General features: G+C 40.4%; 2 protein-coding genes across 2 annotated transcripts in view; one reads left to right on the forward strand and one right to left on the reverse strand.

Moving 5' to 3' along the window:
- LOC109825510 (neutral ceramidase-like) lies at nt 7899–13452 on the forward strand. The gene is made up of 8 exons (XM_020392363.1): nt 7899–8161; nt 8858–9066; nt 9650–10166; nt 11075–11333; nt 12170–12295; nt 12874–12937; nt 13036–13205; nt 13363–13452. Exons 1-8 carry the CDS (start codon nt 7899–7901, stop codon nt 13450–13452), a joined length of 1698 nt encoding a protein of 565 aa, XP_020247952.1.
- Nucleotides 15449–18851, reverse strand: part of LOC109825511 — a 12903-nt gene continuing 9500 nt past the window's right edge. The window contains exons 2-4 of the mRNA XM_020392364.1: nt 18568–18720; nt 18236–18421; nt 15449–15937 (exon numbers count right to left, since the gene is read on the reverse strand). Of these exons, the coding sequence (XP_020247953.1) occupies nt 15641–15937; nt 18236–18421; nt 18568–18720 (636 nt within the window). The 3' untranslated portion in view covers nt 15449–15640. The remainder of the gene's footprint in view (nt 15938–18235; nt 18422–18567; nt 18721–18851) is intronic.

The following is an 18851-nucleotide window of genomic DNA, read 5'->3' on the forward strand; positions in this document are numbered from 1 at the left end:
GACCGTCCAGACTCTGATCGTCCGCGTGTGTGAAGTACTCACGGGTTAATATGATGGTTCAGGTCCGCGTGAACAACGTCCCAGCGACCATTTGCGCTACGATACCGCTGAAGAGGAATGCCGTATCGTCCCACAGTACACTAATGCGGGTTCACCTAGCATGAATGGCTGTAGCTGAAGACGAAACCAGGACTCTTAAGAGAGCACTATCGGCTAAAGAAGCGTAATGATTTGCCCCTCATTCTTCTTTACCAGAGTCTCTCTGGGGCACACACTTAAGACAGCAGCTTACATTGAATAGAAGTGCAAGTAAAGCAGTTGCAAAACACCTTATGAGCTTTGGACTGGTCGAAAAGCCCAGGCTTTAAAGCATTTACATATTTGGGGATGCTCAGCGAGGCCAAGGCCTTATAGGCCAAATGAAAGAGACATTGCGACTCCAAAACAGTTCAGGCAGCTACTTTATTGGATACTCTGAACGCTCTAGGGCGCCCTTTAAGTTTTATGCATCCCACTTCATAAGCGAACATTTTTGGACACGGGTAACAGCAACATTCGTGAGGATGATTGAGGTTTGGGGGAGAAATAAGGTTAGAGACATTAGTTTGAGGAGGAATCATCACCCGTGTCTTCAGCATCCAATTCCATCGTCTACTCCTGCGACAATATTCTTAGGTTCCTATACCTGTCTGTTGCTCAAGAAGAAGTAAATCCGGAACCTCAGATTGATAATGTTGAACAACTCCCCGGTGTTCCAGCAGAAGAACAAACTCAACAACTCAAGAACCGACTAGTGCCCACTCTCACAGGAGATCCACGAGAGAAAGCGAGAAATGCTATTCCGGATCGATTATATTTATTTCTCCAAGAACTGAGGAAAGTATGTCCTGGAATGTTAGAGATGATCAATCAACTGTCTCTCAGGCCATTTGAAAGTTCTACACTCTCAAAAAAACCAAAGCTGCGGATTTGATGCCCCATGAATGAAGAGTATACAGTCCTATGCACAGACAATATACGGTTGGGCGGAACTCTGCTACCCCATTGCCCAGAATTTGCACAAACAAGGGTTGTAAATGGAATTTTTAAAACCAAGGCGGGATGCCAAATGGTAATGTGCGAGAGTAAAGAACGTCTCTGTGGCTCAAAGGCTTATACGCTCAAAAGGAAGGCATGATATAATACAGACGACTTTCTCTCCAGGTTTCATGCCGAAAAAGACTCTTCAGCTAATATCATCGGCACCATTGTTTGCTCATTATGATTCTTGAGCTTCTCACATCAGATGGATGCTGAAGACAGCATTTCCAATGGCGACACTTGATGAGATGCATCATATATCGGTGCAACAGAAACTTTGTGCCTCTGGGAGAGGCCCAAAGAATAATGGTTCTGCAAATTAAGAAAACTCCCATCTATGCGACTCAAGCAAAGGCTCCTTCGTCATATGGCTATTCATTAATGTTTCAACCACAATAGTTATCTCGTTCCGGTTTTCAGGCAACGAATCATTGTTGATTGACTGTGTATATCACACAGCCCCGTCAGTAGGATTAGTAAGTATATTTTGCTGGTTCATGTATGGCCGCAATGACATCTTGCTTGCACTAATATATAAGGACCATGCTTGCCACGAAAACACAGGAGATTTCTATCACACGCAATTTTGAGCATGAAAGATCTTGCGGGACGCCTCTTTTATGATTAGGGATCCAGATACATCGAGATCTGCTCTCGGCTGGAGTATTCTTGCGCACTTATCACAAAAGAGCCTATATCGGCATTAACCGGTACTTAAAGGTTCTGGCATGCACAAGATGCAGACCCACGTTGACACCCCGTGTTGTAAAGGAAGACAAGTTCGAGCTCAATCAGTGCCCTAAAGGTAACCTTGAAATTGTCCAGGAAATGCAGAAGCATCCCTTATGCTTCAGGGCTGCTAGGAAGTCTAATGTATAGCTCAAGGTATTGTACCGCGTCCGCGGGATATTGCGTCACCATTGTTGGCATGTTACGGCAAATACTTAAGCAACCTGGTATGGATCATTCGTGAGATAGCAGTCACAAAGGGTTATGAGGTATCTATCAGAATAACAAAAAGATTACATCCGCTCACTTTAATCAACCGCAAAATCATGATGAAATTAGAGCTGTCATTGGGTATCTCAGACTCTGATTTTGCTTGGATGACCAAACCCCTCCACGATTAGCAGAAAGTCTAGCTCCAGGTACATTTATATGTTAGCAGGAGGAGCTATAATCATGGAAAGTAGCTGTCAAACCAACAATTACTAGTAGCTTCCTCCACTATGACAGTCGCAGGAATTTTGTAGCTTGCTATAGAGGCCATCAAATCAGGGGGAATCAATGGGCTGCCGAAATTTTGTTCACGGCGACTACGCATTTTGAAATGTTGAAAGACCACTAAGCTATTATCTGTGACAAATAAATCTGCGGAATGTATTCTAATAACAACAGGAGCTCAACTAAGTCAAAACATATTTGAAATTAATCCTGCGTTGTAAAGAAAGGGTACAGACCAGTGGACAGATATCCATTTTAGAGCACATGGGGACAAAACTCCATCTCTCTTTCTATTTCATCTGACGGTTTTAATTCTTCTGTTGAGTTGATTCTCAACTTCAGCTTTATAGGCTTTGAACATGTTCAAGGACTCAGATTTTTCATGAATAAGATATAGGTGTCCATAACGTGAGTAATCGTCTATGAATGATATAAAATATTATTGACCATTCCAGGATTCCGTAGGGAATGGCCCACAAATATCCGTATGTATCAATTCTAAGACATCCGAAGATCTGTTGGCACCTAATCTTTTCACTTTGGTCTGTTTTCCCTTGATACATTCAACACATACGTCGAAGTCCGAAAAATCAAGGGAATCCAAAATGCCATCAGACACAAGACGCTCAATTCTACCTTTTGAGATATGACCTAAGCGCTTATGCCATAATGTCGCCTAATTTTCCTTATTTAATTTACGCTTAGTACCACGTGATTCCACATGCAAGGATTCATTGTAAGAAGCAATTGTATCAAGCAAATATAGGTTGTCATAAATACTCAAGTAACCGGTTCCCACAATATTTGAATTAAAAGATAAACTGAATTGACTGTTTCCAAATGAACAAGAATAACCTGATTTGTCCAATACAGAAACAGAAACCAAATTCCGTCTAAAAGACGGTACTACAAAAGTATCTTTTAAATCCAAATAATAACCAGTTCCTAACAACAACCTAAAGTGCCCAATTGCTTCCACATCTACCGAGTGTCCGTCGCCCACAAAGATGTGTCTTTCAACATCACTTGGCTTTCGGTAGCTCATGCAGCCCTGCATAGAAACACTTATGTGAGTAGTAGCACCAGAGTCTAACCACCAAGTGTTTCTAGGTACTGAAGCTAAATTAACCTAACGCGAGGTTCGTCTGAAGTACGAACGCGAGGTTCGTCTGAAGTACGAACGCGAGGTTCGTCTGAAGTACGAACGCGAGGTTCGTCTGAAGTACGAACGCGAGGTTCGTCTGAAGTACGAACGCGAGGTTCGTCTGAAGTACGAACGCGAGGTTCGTCTGAAGTACGAACGCGAGGTTCGTCTGAAGTACGAACGCGAGGTTCGTCTGAAGTACGAACGCGAGGTTCGTCTGAAGTACGAACGCGAGGTTCGTCTGAAGTACGAACGCGAGGTTCGTCTGAAGTACGAACGCGAGGTTCGTCTGAAGTACGAACGCGAGGTTCGTCTGAAGTACGAACGCGAGGTTCGTCTGAAGTACGAACGCGAGGTTCGTCTGAAGTACGAACGCGAGGTTCGTCTGAAGTACGAACGCGAGGTTCGTCTGAAGTACGAACGCGAGGTTCGTCTGAAGTACGAACGCGAGGTTCGTCTGAAGTACGAACGCGAGGTTCGTCTGAAGTACGAACGCGAGGTTCGTCTGAAGTACGAACGCGAGGTTCGTCTGAAGTACGAACGCGAGGTTCGTCTGAAGTACGAACGCGAGGTTCGTCTGAAGTACGAACGCGAGGTTCGTCTGAAGTACGAACGCGAGGTTCGTCTGAAGTACGAACGCGAGGTTCGTCTGAAGTACGAACGCGAGGTTCGTCTGAAGTACGAACGCGAGGTTCGTCTGAAGTACGAACGCGAGGTTCGTCTGAAGTACGAACGCGAGGTTCGTCTGAAGTACGAACGCGAGGTTCGTCTGAAGTACGAACGCGAGGTTCGTCTGAAGTACGAACGCGAGGTTCGTCTGAAGTACGAACGCGAGGTTCGTCTGAAGTACGAACGCGAGGTTCGTCTGAAGTACGAACGCGAGGTTCGTCTGAAGTACGAACGCGAGGTTCGTCTGAAGTACGAACGCGAGGTTCGTCTGAAGTACGAACGCGAGGTTCGTCTGAAGTACGAACGCGAGGTTCGTCTGAAGTACGAACGCGAGGTTCGTCTGAAGTACGAACGCGAGGTTCGTCTGAAGTACGAACGCGAGGTTCGTCTGAAGTACGAACGCGAGGTTCGTCTGAAGTACGAACGCGAGGTTCGTCTGAAGTACGAACGCGAGGTTCGTCTGAAGTACGAACGCGAGGTTCGTCTGAAGTACGAACGCGAGGTTCGTCTGAAGTACGAACGCGAGGTTCGTCTGAAGTACGAACGCGAGGTTCGTCTGAAGTACGAACGCGAGGTTCGTCTGAAGTACGAACGCGAGGTTCGTCTGAAGTACGAACGCGAGGTTCGTCTGAAGTACGAACGCGAGGTTCGTCTGAAGTACGAACGCGAGGTTCGTCTGAAGTACGAACGCGAGGTTCGTCTGAAGTACGAACGCGAGGTTCGTCTGAAGTACGAACGCGAGGTTCGTCTGAAGTACGAACGCGAGGTTCGTCTGAAGTACGAACGCGAGGTTCGTCTGAAGTACGAACGCGAGGTTCGTCTGAAGTACGAACGCGAGGTTCGTCTGAAGTACGAACGCGAGGTTCGTCTGAAGTACGAACGCGAGGTTCGTCTGAAGTACGAACGCGAGGTTCGTCTGAAGTACGAACGCGAGGTTCGTCTGAAGTACGAACGCGAGGTTCGTCTGAAGTACGAACGCGAGGTTCGTCTGAAGTACGAACGCGAGGTTCGTCTGAAGTACGAACGCGAGGTTCGTCTGAAGTACGAACGCGAGGTTCGTCTGAAGTACGAACGCGAGGTTCGTCTGAAGTACGAACGCGAGGTTCGTCTGAAGTTCGAACGCGAGGCTCGACTGAAGCACGAACGCGAGGTTCGTCTGAAGTACGAACGCGAGGTTCGTCTGAAGTACGAACGCGAGGTTCGTCTGAAGTACGAACGCGAGGTTCGTCTGAAGTACGAACGCGAGGTTCGTCTGAAGAACGAACGCGAGGTTCGTTAAAAAATTGAGCTTGACGCTCACCTGAGTTGAACGCGAGGTTCACCTTAGAACGAACGCGAGGTTCGTTAAAATTGAGCTTGACGCTCACCTGAGTTGAACGCGAGGTTCACCTTAGAACGAACGCGAGGTTCGTTAAAATTGAGCTTGACGCTCACCTGAGTTGAACGCGAGGTTCACCTTAGAACGAACGCGAGGTTCGTTGAGCGCGAAGCTCGGTTAAAATTGAACAAACGCGAGGTTCGTTTGAGGTAACCACCTCCTTAATTTTCGCCATGAACCCTTAGGGTTTCAAACTGAAATCGCCGCCGTCAAACCCAAGAATCTTTGATTTTTATTTTTCAAAACAGATCCAGAATTGGAAAAAATTGAAGGAAAAATCAAAGAAAAATCCAAAAAATTCCCAAAAGTTACTGTTCACCGACGATTTTTCAGTTACTGTTCATCCGAAAAAATACTTTACTGTTCATCCGAAAAAAAATTTCGTTGCTGTTCATCCGAGAACATTACTGTTCATCCGAACCCAAAAATTGAATCTTTAACCAGAGATTTAAGATCAAAAACCCAATAAAACTTAAATCCCTAAGAATTAATCAAGGTGGCTCTGATACCACTTGTTAGATCTACATCAAAACTTGAGATCTAAAACCATATAGCCATGATTAATTCAAAGAGATTAACAATAATCAAAAGAGCGGAAGCTTATACCTGAATCCATGGATGAAATCTTGATTTGGGTTTTTAATGATCTTCTAACCTTAGGGTTCCTCTAAAATCCGAATTTCTCTCTTAGATGGGGGTGAAGAGAATTAGAGAATGTAACCCTAGGTTAGGGACCATAACCCCTTATTTATAGATGTTGTACTTTTGTAATTTAGCCCCTCAATAAATTACAATTACAACCTGGTATCTGCACATATGACCCCATGATCATTTAAATACCAAATTAACCCAACTTAATTGATCACTTTAGTGGGTTATCCTGAAAGATAGCAATACACATTGTTTAATCATATGTGCCCACAAATAGATTTATTAGATTAAATCCAACAGTATTTTGTCTTAATCCAAGCAGCTCCTAAGTGGGGTTAGTCAAATAGAACTTAAAATTAGAACTATAATAATTACGGAATAAAATTTTATAGTGTTAGTTAACTAGAACTAAAATTAGAACAAAATTTTACAGCGTTATTCAATTAGAACTCTAACAAAACTAGAACTAGGGCAATTGTAAAAAATCATCTCACTTTTTTTATTTTTCTATACAACAATAAGAGTTCTAATCTCTCAAATTATCACAAGTTCTAGGTTGGAACTAGGTGGTGAAAAAGGAGAATTCCTATTGATTGTATTATTTTTATTTTTTTATGTTTTTTTTTCTACTCTTCTTTTTTTGCTATGGTCATCACCATCATTACACCATGCCGTTAGATCAGATCTCGTTTCCTCTTATTCATCTCTGATATATTCTTTTTTTACCGAATATTATAATTGTATAATTAACTTAATAGTAAAGATTGTATCGATCATAATTTACTAAACAATAAAATTGAGAGATGAGAGAAAGAGATCCCGGGGAGGAAAAAAATGAAAACCTTTTTTTAGGCGTGTACTATAATAACAATTAAAAAATTAAAAAGCTACAATATATATCATAACAATATTTTTTTAATCTCGTATACGCTAACCAAAAATTATCTAATAGTAATCATCATTCTCATAAATAATTATCAATCAATAATAGCAAGTGTAAAATAAATAAAAAGTATTTATAAACTCAAAATGCATAAATATGTATGTTAGGATTATAAAAAAAAATTATACCACGTTATTTTATCAAAATATCCCACTTCTCAAAACTGTTACTATTTATCATACTAAAATATCCTGCTAGCAACAAATTTATTCTACTTAAACATTATCCCACTTCGCCCAAAAATGTCACATGATTAACACCCCCTAGAGAATTTTACTAATTCGTAGTACAAATTTCAAAACTAAATTACTGCTCCTGTTCATGTATTTTTCGAAGTGAATTAACATTATATTTACATTTATTTTTCGGGGTTTTTTTTATATTAGTCTGCGTTGAAATTAGTCCCTCGTATAATTGGAATTGCCATAATGCTGGGTCTGAAGCGCATTGGGCTTGTCAACTCAAGAAGAGACAGCAAGTAGAGCCCAATTCACTGGTATATGGGTTACAAACCTTTATAATTAGCCCATCAACAAGAGAATCTTACAAATTTGCCGAAAAGAAAACAGCATAGTTCGATCTCGGACAAATCTAAGCAAACAAGCCAACAATCCAACTTAAACACCGCAACAAAAATACAAATCCACCCCTTGAATCGTATCACCATAAAATTCATAAACCTAAGTTATAAACACAACCAAAACCTACATTAATTCAACTCTTAAATCAACAAAATCACATTACCTTTGAGAACAACCAAAGCAATGCTAAAACTTCTAGCAATCCCAACCCTATTATGTTTCTCTCTGATGGCGATCCTGGCTGGAGAATCGACGGCCCAATACCTTATTGGGCTTGGGAGTTATGACATGACCGGCCCAGCGGCGGATATTAACATGATGGGTTATGCTAATTTTGAGCAAACCACCGCGGGGATACACTTCAGGTTGAGGGCGAGAGCATTCATTGTTGCTGATGGAGAGAGAGGAAAAAGAGTTGCTTTTGTTAATCTTGATGCTTGCATGGCCTCTCAGTTGGTCACTATTAAGGTCCTTGAGAGGCTTAAATCAAGGTTATGTGTTTAATTTATGTTTTATTTCTATTTTTTTTTTAATTCTAAAGCACAAAGTAAAAAAAAAAAAATGAAGGACTGCAAATGAAAAAGATGCGGAAAGTGATATGTTTGGAATAAATCACGATCGTTTACTAAATAACAGACCGCTCTCATGGTCGTAATCAAGAAAAGATGAATCAATCTTCGCTGATTTTGGACGGTAGATTGGATCTTGAACATGTTTTATATATTAATGGATTTGAATCCTTGCTATCTCAACTTTGATAGTTGAGAGACCATTTCCTTAAGCACAACCCTTCGATAATATGTAGGCGGACATTTAAGCGAGTGTGATTCATTCCTAACATAATCGATAGAGTAAACAAGGATGACGTATCTCAATTTTAGTCTTGTCTAACGTACCGTTGACATGTCATGCATCAAAACTGCTAATATTTTGATCATCAAAAAACTGATGGGTCGGATGTGTGCCTCATTAGTGACGCGATAATGTGGACCGTGAAGGGCTAACTCACACCAGCTCACATTTACTCTAATCAATACCCTATCTTTCACGGATTGCACTTATATTTGTTCCATCGTAATATATATAACAAAATTGCAAAATAGTCATCGTTTAGGAAATAGTCTCTAACTATGGGAGAATCCTAATCGTTTACTAATGATGCCTATGTTTCTTATGCTTGGCTTTAGGTATGGAGATTTGTACAACGAGGAGAATTTAGCTATCAGCGGGACCCACACACATGCGGGTCCCGGTGGCTACCTGCAGTACGTTTTGTATTCGGTAACGTCGCTTGGTTTTGTCCAGCAGTCCTTCGATGCGATAGTCGATGCTATTGAGCAAAGCGTAGTCCAGGCGCACGATAATCTGAAGCCTGGGTCCATTTTCATCAACAAAGGTAAAAAAAATTCTTGATCGTGCACAAAGTATTAGCAAATTAATTTAGAGTAAACTCAGAAATTTGATAATCTAATCATTTTAATTAATGTCAATAGAGTAATTACTTAGTTATAACAGTTGTTACATAGTAGAAGGTTTCTGTGTGAGATGTAGCTTGTAAGCCTGTGATCTTTGAAGCAGCAGAAAGGTTTTAAATCCAAAAGCATCTTGATGTCTATAAACAGACACATGCAACTACAACTGCAATCGTAAAAAATGGTAAAAATTTAGAATTGAATCAAGTAAGTGTGGCCTAGATCGACACTAATTGTAACAATCAGTTATAGTGAACAAAACAGTGGCTCGACGACATTCTAGTACAAATCGTAAATAAGGATATGTTCGATTGGAACAACTATTGTATTTGAATGTAGTTGCAATTCCTCTATTTATTTATTTATTTTGCCTATTTTGCTGTTGCAATGACCTCTTAACTTGCAACAACATATATCTAATCATCAAATATTGAAATTTGGATGCAGTTGCAACAAACAACATTTAGCTATGTGTATCTAAACACACCGTAAGTTGTTGTCTTGCAGGTGATGTACCAGACGCCGGAATAAACCGAAGCCCGAGCGCCTACCTCCTCAACCCTCCCGACGAACGTTCCCGCTACCCCACCAACGTCGACACCACCATGACCCTCCTCAAATTCGTCGACGCCAGAACCTCGACCCCCATCGGCTCCTTCAACTGGTTCGCCACTCACGGCACCTCCATGTCCCGAACAAACTCCCTCATCAGCGGCGACAACAAGGGCCTCGCCTCCCGCTTGTTCGAAGACCACTTCTCCCTCAACAGGACTATGACCCCATCTTCGTCTCCGACGTTAGCGAAGGGATTTGGCGCGACGGGAGGGGAGATTTGTGGTGATGGGACGAGCAGGGGGTTTAAAGTGAGGAGGCAAAAGTTCGTGGGGGCTTTCTGTCAAAGTAATGTTGGGGATGTGAGTCCGAATGTGTTGGGGGCTTTTTGTGCGGATACAGGGAGGCCGTGTGATTTTAACCGGTCTTCTTGTGGCGGGAATGATCAGCTTTGCGTTGGCCGCGGACCCGGGTAAGTATATCTTGGTCCACGTGCATTAAGGGGGTGTTTGGTTCAATAGCGGGCAAGAATAGGATTAGGAATCTCATATTTTTTATGGATTCCTAGCAAAAATCCATAAAAAAATTTAAGACAATTTTATGTTGTCAATGAATCCTTTTTTTTTATTTCTATGTTTGTTTCATAACATAAAAAACAGAATCCAACTTTATAGAAACCCTTCAATTCCTATTCTTTAGTTTGGATTAGAATGAGAATAAAATTTGCTCTCATAATAATATAGGGTTTGTGAATAAACGAAATCCGAAAAAAAAGAGGGAGAATAGTACAAATGCGTCAGCTTTCTGGCCCAAATCCGCTCAAAACATTAGGATTTGGGTTTTTATAAAATCGGCATATTTTTTTTAACTTTATAGATTCCGAAATCTATAAATTTTTGGGGAACCAAATTCAAGAATATGATTCATAAAGAATCTTTTATTTACAATTTTGTCATAGTCAGACCTAAATCCTATTACTTTTCCATAAAAATGGTGAAACAAACAGCCCCTAAATGGATGTTAATTCTTGAATAAGCGTGCAACTCATAGAATCTGATATTATTAAAGCTGATATTCGTTTGATGCATTATTGATATGACATTGATCTCATTTACTAGATACGACGCACTATCAATTATAAAGTTAATTAACGATTCAAGTAATTCATGTAGAGATCATCTAGGATGGAAGAAGAACACATTATGTATTTCACACTCAATTTTAAATCGTAACAAATACTAATGTGTATTTTTTTTTTAAAATGCAAAAACAATTGCAACATGAAATAAAATCGTTGATACTAGAACATATATATATAGACTAGTCCGTTTAATTATATGAATTTTAAAAAATCCCATAATTCTTTATCTAATTTTGTAGGTATCCGGACGAGGTCAAGAGCACGAGGATCATCGGAGAGAGGCAGTTCAGAGTCGCCGTTGACCTTTTTGAGTCAGCAAACGAGGAGTTGACTGGAAAGGTTGACTTCCGGCACACGTACGTCAACTTCACAAGCCTCCACGTGGACCTCGGAGATGGGAGAACGGGACGCACGTGCCCGGCGGCGCTTGGGGCGGGCTTTGCCGCAGGGACTACGGATGGGCCGGGTGCGTTTGGGTTTCAGCAAGGGGATACTGAGGTCAGTCGTTAAACTTAAAGCTTTAATTCCAAGGTCTTTTTCCCATATTAGTCCCTTCCATCATAAATATTTTGAAATTAGTCACTCAAAGCAATGAAATTGTCATTTAATCCCTCAGACCTCGTTAGTTATTTCAATTTAGTGATTCTGTTAGTTATACTTACTAAATTGCTAACTCAAATTGTAGTTGTTAAACCACATGATATCTTCAATTACATCTCTACCCAGAATTAGTCGTTTCCCGGTCAAATCTGTAAAAATCTTAAGAAACGAGTTCAAAGAAAGGGCTTCGAATGGGTCAAGAAATAGCCAACAATGATGTTTGGCGAGAACTTTGTTAGCATGCTTATTGAAGCTGTTTCTGCTTTCGAGGGGGTTCTTCTAGAAGCAAACTAATGATATCTTAAAAGCAAATTGTGTTTCTTTTAATTCATATATTCTATGTATTCCTTATATCTTTCAATATTGATCATTAAACACAGTGCTACCAAATACCTCAATTGTTTTTTAAGCACTTTTTAATATTTGATTACCAAAGTGCAAATTTTAGCAAATTATATAAGTTTCTTCTATTAATGTTTTCATAGCTAGTAACTTATTATAAGCTCTAGTAATATCAAACTGTCCCTAAAAAGACAGGTTTAGGTTTTGAGAAACTTAAACATAGGGATATAATTGAAAACCCATAATAAAGATTAAGTTGAAGGGACTAATTAACAATTTTAATGATTTGAGGACCAATTTCAACATATCACTGATATAATGAGCTAACATAAAGAAAGAACCCTTAGAGAAATAACGATTGTTTTGTGCAATGAAATGAAACTGGGGAGCAGATCAATCCGTTTTGGGAAATGGTGAGAAATATGTTGAAGGAGCCGAGCAAGGAGCAGATAGAGTGCCAAAAGCCTAAGCCGGTGTTGCTGAGCGCTGGGGAGATGTTTGAGCCTTACGCGTGGGCTGTAAGATTTACAATTTCTAACCTTTCGCAATGAACTTTATATATTATTATGGGCTAAATACCCATATTGGTATTTTAATTCCACCATATTTATCAAGAAGGTATTTTAATTAGTCAAACCTGCTTTAAGGCATTTTAATTGATTCAACTTACCAATAAGGTCCTTTTCTCGTCGGCGACCAGTTTTCCGGCAAGAGCTCGTCACATGTGTGGCACGTGATGATTTAAACTATTTTTTAGCTGCTGATGTGGCACGGATTTTCTGACGTGACAGTGTTTAAAGGCGGGAATTAACCATCTAAAAATCTCAATTCACCCAAAATAGGACAGATTCGTGCCACATCAGCAGCTAAAAATAGCTTAAGTCATTACGTGTCACACACGTGACGAGCTCTCGTTGGAAAACTGGTCGCCGACGAGAAAAATGGCCTTGTTGGTAAGTTGAATCAATTAAAATGCCTTAAAGCAGATTTTCCTAATTAAAATACATTCTTGGTAAATTTGGTGGAATTAAAATACCAATATGGTTATTTAGCCCATTATTATGAGTTTTATAACACGCCATGTTTTTTAATTCAGCCAGCCATTTTGCCGATTCAAATGCTAAGAGTAGGGAAACTTATTGTGCTCTCTGTGCCAGGAGGTACCAACTAAATTCTGAACTCAAACATGCTTTCACCCAAAAGAAGTGAACTAATCAAAGAATAAGAGCGTTAATCTACTGATTATTTGGATGCGCAGAATTTACGACGATGGCGGGGAGGAGGCTGAGAGAAGCAGTGAAGGATGCATTGGTTAGCAACGGGGACGGAGAGTTTGATGACAGTACGGAAGTTGTGATAGCTGGGCTCTCAAATGCTTATTCTCAGTATATCACCACGTTTGAAGAGTACCAGCAGCAGAGATACGAGGTAAACATGGCCCCAAAAGACCAAATGTTTTTGAAAACTTACTACCCTGGCGAGCTCTGCTACAGGGACCCAAAATATGGAACTATTGGAGGGGACATGTGAGACGTTCCCCTCCTATTGCATAATGAGCTGACATGACCAGCTCATTATGCAATAGGGAGGGGACGCTTCATTTATCCCCTCCATTGGTTCCATATTTTGGGTCATTAAGACATTTTTCATTGAGATAGGACTAATCTCCGTCTAGTTTTGAGAAGACACAATTTAAGGGAGTGCTGGTTCTAAAGAGAACCAATGAGGCTTTTTCTGGCCTAGGAAAAATTGGGTAAGAGCAAGCCCAATTTTTCACAAACACATTTTATGCCAAAACAAGAACCAAGTTCAAACTTGGCCCCATTTTTGTTGGTTATCTGACACACCCCTAGAAAGCGTATTAGTCAAAAACTATTTTCTCTTTCTTTGAGGGAAAAAAGGTAAAAAAAAATTTCAATCCATGGCCTATATGTAAAAATTGAACTGTTGGTAGTAAGTTTGAAACAGCAGTACTATTGGGTTCTATCTGCAATTAACCAATAAAATTTGAATATGAACACAAATACACACGTATATATGTATTAACCAGACCTCTGATTTTATACTAGTCTATCAAAAACTGATTTAACAAATGTTTCATCTTGATTGATCTCGCATGTTCTATGTATATATATTATGAAGTCTTATGCATAATTTGATTTTGTTGTTTCCGGGTTAACTGTGGATAGTCTCCCTTAATGATATCGCCTAATCTTAGATAGACCCCATTAATTGCTATTTATCCAAGGCAATAGTACGCCCCCCAAAGCCCGCCCCCTCTCGCCTCCGGACCTCTCCTCCCACCTCATCTCCCTCGTCCCCCGCCCCTTCCCCGACGCGACACCCACGTACAAAACCTTCGGCGATACCAAACAAGACGTCGTCATCCCACCGAAAGGCCACTTCTCCAAAGGCGATAGAGCCACCGCGACGTTCTACAGCGCCAACCCGCGAAACGATCTACTGACCGAGGGCACTTTCGCGTCGGTGGAGATGTTGGAGGAGGGAAAAGGAGAGGTTTGGGTACCGGTGTGTGACGACGATGACATATCGCTGGTGTTCGGGTGGACGAAGAAGGATGGCGGGGGTTTCGCGGCGATTGAGTGGGAGATTCCGGGGGGTGTTGTTGCCGGGGTTTACAGGCTCAGGCATTTCGGTGCGTACTTCGAATTGTTGCGCGGGACGCAGTATTTTACCGGTGCGTCGAGCTCGTTTAGGGTGCAGTAGGCATGTATTAATTGGATGTATTTGGAAAAGTGATGGGAAAAAAATAAACTGTAGAGGGAATAATTGCGACTAAATTGAGAAACTATGGGAGGGATAAATGCAAATTATCATGGTGTTTTGTCATAAATATTATGAGATCTGTTTGGATATTTTACGTTGTCCAGAAATAAACTTAAAATCATTAATTACACTAAATCACCCATTCTTATATTTAAGAATATCGTGCGATCTATTCAAACCAAATGACAATTAAGGAAAATAATAATTGCACTTCAACTTCCATATTACTAGCTGTTATATATACTACCATTCACAAGCATGGTTTTTTATTTATTTATTTTATTTGCCTTGCCGAATACAGCTATTTCTCTTCAGGGTGAATTGTTGTTTTGTGGTCTATCATCGCTCACAATTCTTAGGAAATATAAATATTGTGAGGTTATCATTCAAATCACGTAATCGCAACTTTTTTCCTCCATAATTATCATTCGTCCTTCAAATTTACCCCTTCCTTGAATTTAAGCAATAAAATTAAAATATTATACTAAAAAGTTTATCAAAAACAACCATAATTACTTTGTTTTAAAGTAAATAAAATTATTCAATTATTATTTTTACAATACTAAAAACTTTGAATATAAGAGTTAGGGGGCTAAATACAAAATATTAACTGTCTCAAGAATATTTATGCCATATCTACCCAAAACTCACTATTTCTTCTTCCGGTCATCAAAATTTGTGATTTGCTTCAAATCGCATATTTAATATGAATAATGATAACTAAATTACACTATTTTCACACTACAAGAGTGTAAAAGCCGTGTGCAAGTAGGTTAGGCTTCACATTTTTCTCTTTGGCAGTGTAGAAATAGAAATGGTATCAACAGAGTAGTGTAATTATCACTGTTCATTTATGATATCTCAAGTTCTATAGGCAAGACAAATCAAAGAAGATTGTGCACAAATAAAAAAAACATAATAGTACATATCCAAAATATCTCCTAAATCTACTACAATAGTTAACTGCCCAACAACAAGACAAACAGGAAATTTCCATCCCGGGCTCTTCCTTTTTCTCCCGTAATAACGACGCCCAACAACAATAACTTTGACCGACAAAGATTCCAAATGTTTGTTCAGTCACGATATTCGCACGCCTTTTTTATCCCAGCCACCGGCTTCCCAAGCCTCTTCCCACGCAGATGAAGCGTGCAGTGCACGTGACGGTAGAACTTGGACTTGACCAGCTTGCCGAGCACGTGGGCTCGAGCCCGGATCGCAAAGGTCAGGTCCAACGGAACCGCGACGGGCGCACCGTTTTCAGTGGGCCCGCTGTTCAGGCTCGAGCCACCTCCGTACAGGGGTATTTGGGTCCCCGATACGGATACGGATACGACTCGCCCGCTCTTTCTTGATTCGTAGAATTCCTTCATCTGTGTTAGTTTGTTTAAAGCGATAAATTAGTAATTTCGTAGCGAATAAAATTTTATGGAGGGAGAATGTTTTTTTTTCTTTTTTCTTTTTCTAATCAATGCTTTGCGGTCTTGTCCTTCCTTTTTCATGTGCCGTGCCAAATTCTGACAGAGGCTGTCAGGGTCTCATAAAAGCAAGTTGGTTTCGGAGTCACGTGAAAGTAGAGACTTTTGAAAGTTATATACGTACATTTAAACATAATGGGGCCCGGATATTATGGATAAATAAAATAACATTTAGAAACTTCGTAGTTTCGCTCATTTGCTCGAGTATGTAATTTCTAGGAAAAATTGCTTAAAGGCCTCAAATTCCAAGTTTCATTGTGGCCCAACCCCTCTAACTTTCACCAATGTGTCGCAGCCCCTGTGTTTTGAAAAAATCGTGTCCCAACCCCTCCAACTTCCACCAATGTGTTGCAGGCCCTGTGTTTTGAAAAAATTGTGCTGCAAGCCCTCCATCATAATTCCAGCTCACGATTAGACATGTCAGGTCATGATCCCAATTTTACACTTTCTCTTTCTCATGACAGCTCATCCCAACTCATGTTAACTGTTATAGATAACATGTTAACTGTTATAATTTCATAAATATGTTTTGAGCTTAATGTGTGAACTGTAATAATTAACATGTTATCTATAATAGTTAACATTTTACTTATAATAGTTAACATATTAACTATAAGACACATAGTTCCTCGAGACGATGTCGGCGGCGGAGCGGGGGAGGGATGTGAGGGAGGGGGACAGGAGGAGTATGGAGGTGTAGGGGGAGGTGCATGTGGGGAGGGTGTGGCTGGGGGGAGGAGGCTCGGAGCGGGGGAGGGAAGTTGGGGAGTTGGGAGGGAAGGAGACGGGAGCTTGGCAGAGGAGGGGGCTGAGGGGGACCGGAGGAGGAGGAGGGAGGTGTAGGAGGGAGGCGGGGGAGAGGAGGAGGGAGATGTAGGGGAGAGAGCAAAATCGGGTTTTTTTAAAGAAAATGCATTGGAACTTGTGGGAGGTGAGCTGGAGGGGCCTAGACACAATTTTTACAAAAAAACATGGACTGCAACACATTGGTGAAAGTTGAAGGGGGTAGGACACAATGGAACTTAGAATTTGAGGCCTTGAAGCAATTTTTTCTAATTTCTATTAGTTTTCTTAGCATTTATCTACTCCCAAATTATTTAAAATTAGCATGTTTGTTGCCTCAATAATGCAAATCTGAAAATTTACTCTATGGCACTTACAAGCTAAATATAGAGCTTTCTAAGAATTAATATTTATTAAATTTACTTTTAAATTGACAAATTTTTTTTTAACTTATCTAATTAGAGCGAGAATAGGTTTAACAATAAATTTAGCAAATATTAACCTACATAATTAAGGGTACTAAGTGCCAATTTGGGTTAAGATATTCACGCCTACATAATTAGCCTAAAAGTATCATACCGGAACATTTGGGTTAAGATATTCACGCCTACATAATTAAGGGTACTAAGTGCCAATTTTGAAACTTAGGGTACTAAGAGCATCTCCAACCCAAAAATTCAAAATGGTGCAGTTTTTACACCAAATTACTATTCCATCTCCAACCCATTACACCAAATTTTACATAAAATAAGAAATATGATGGATAAAATGGGATATGGTTGGAATATTTAATTTGTTATAATCAATTTAAGGGCAAACTGGGAAAAAGAAAAAACTCCATATCTACAGTGTTGCGTCATTATTGATGCAACACTGTAACAGCGCCCCAAAATAGCGTAGGTTTCGATGCTAGGCCAGAGGAAGTTTTGGTGTTCTTTTGCCGTAAAATGGCTTTTTGAAGTACAGTTGGAGATGCTCTAACGTGCCAATTTTAAAACTTAGGGAACGCTAAAAAAAACAAAGGAGCATATATAAGGGCCAAGTGAGTGAAGAGTGAAGCTATGAGGTATTTAAGTGCTATTTATTAGCCTATTCTTTTTAAGACAGTGACTACTAATGCACAGTTGTAAATTTTTGAGCAAAAGATATTAAATTTACAATAATAAAATACAATATTCAATATAAATTGTATTTGTACCTCAAAATAAACAACTGTAATTGTATTGGTACAGAACAATTTTAGGTATATCTTCTATTCGGTTAAGTTTAACCAATATCACAATTTCCTTATCTTGAACAAAATATTTTTTTTTCTCACATATATTTAGTACTCATTAGGTTTAAATTTGAAATTTCGAATTTTAAACAACCCGCATTATGTACAAAAAAGGGCACGCGAAATTAAATTACCTGACCCGACGCAACTTTGAGGTCGTCGTAGTAAAGCTCCAGCGGCGTGGAGCTCACGTGCACGCCGAAGAACGTCGCCGTGTTCCGGAACTTAATCTTGACCGTCGAATTCAACGACAGCATCTCGGTCGGAACCCCGGTCTGATCCATCCCCGCCTGCACGTTGTAGAACTCGAACACCACGCTCTGATAATGCAAAAACACCCCCCCGGAAACATGAGCATTTTCAGAATCTAAGTCGAAACTGATAATTTTCTTCTTTGAAAAGGTCTGTTTCGAAAAATTTGAAACTTAAAAAAATTACGATTAGGCCCCCCCAATTTCAGCAGTACCTTAATGTAGACCTCAGGCTTGTAGGCTTTGCTGGCGCCCCAGAGGATTAGCGAGAAAAGGCTGAAGAGAAAGCTGAACCCTAGAGCGAACAGGACGACGTAGCACCGAACGCCGATTCGCTTACCCTCCCCCAGAGGATTAGCGAGAAAAGGCTGAAGAGAAAGCTGAACCCTAGAGCGAACAGGACGACGTAGCACCGAACGCCGATTCGCTTACCCTCCCAAGCTGAACCCTAGAGCGAACAGGACGACGTAGCACCGAACGCCGATTCGCTTACCCTCCC

The sequence above is a fragment of the Asparagus officinalis genome, chromosome 10, assembly GCF_001876935.1.
Source record: "Asparagus officinalis chromosome 10, Aspof.V1, whole genome shotgun sequence".
NCBI classification, from domain to species: domain Eukaryota; kingdom Viridiplantae; phylum Streptophyta; class Magnoliopsida; order Asparagales; family Asparagaceae; genus Asparagus; species Asparagus officinalis.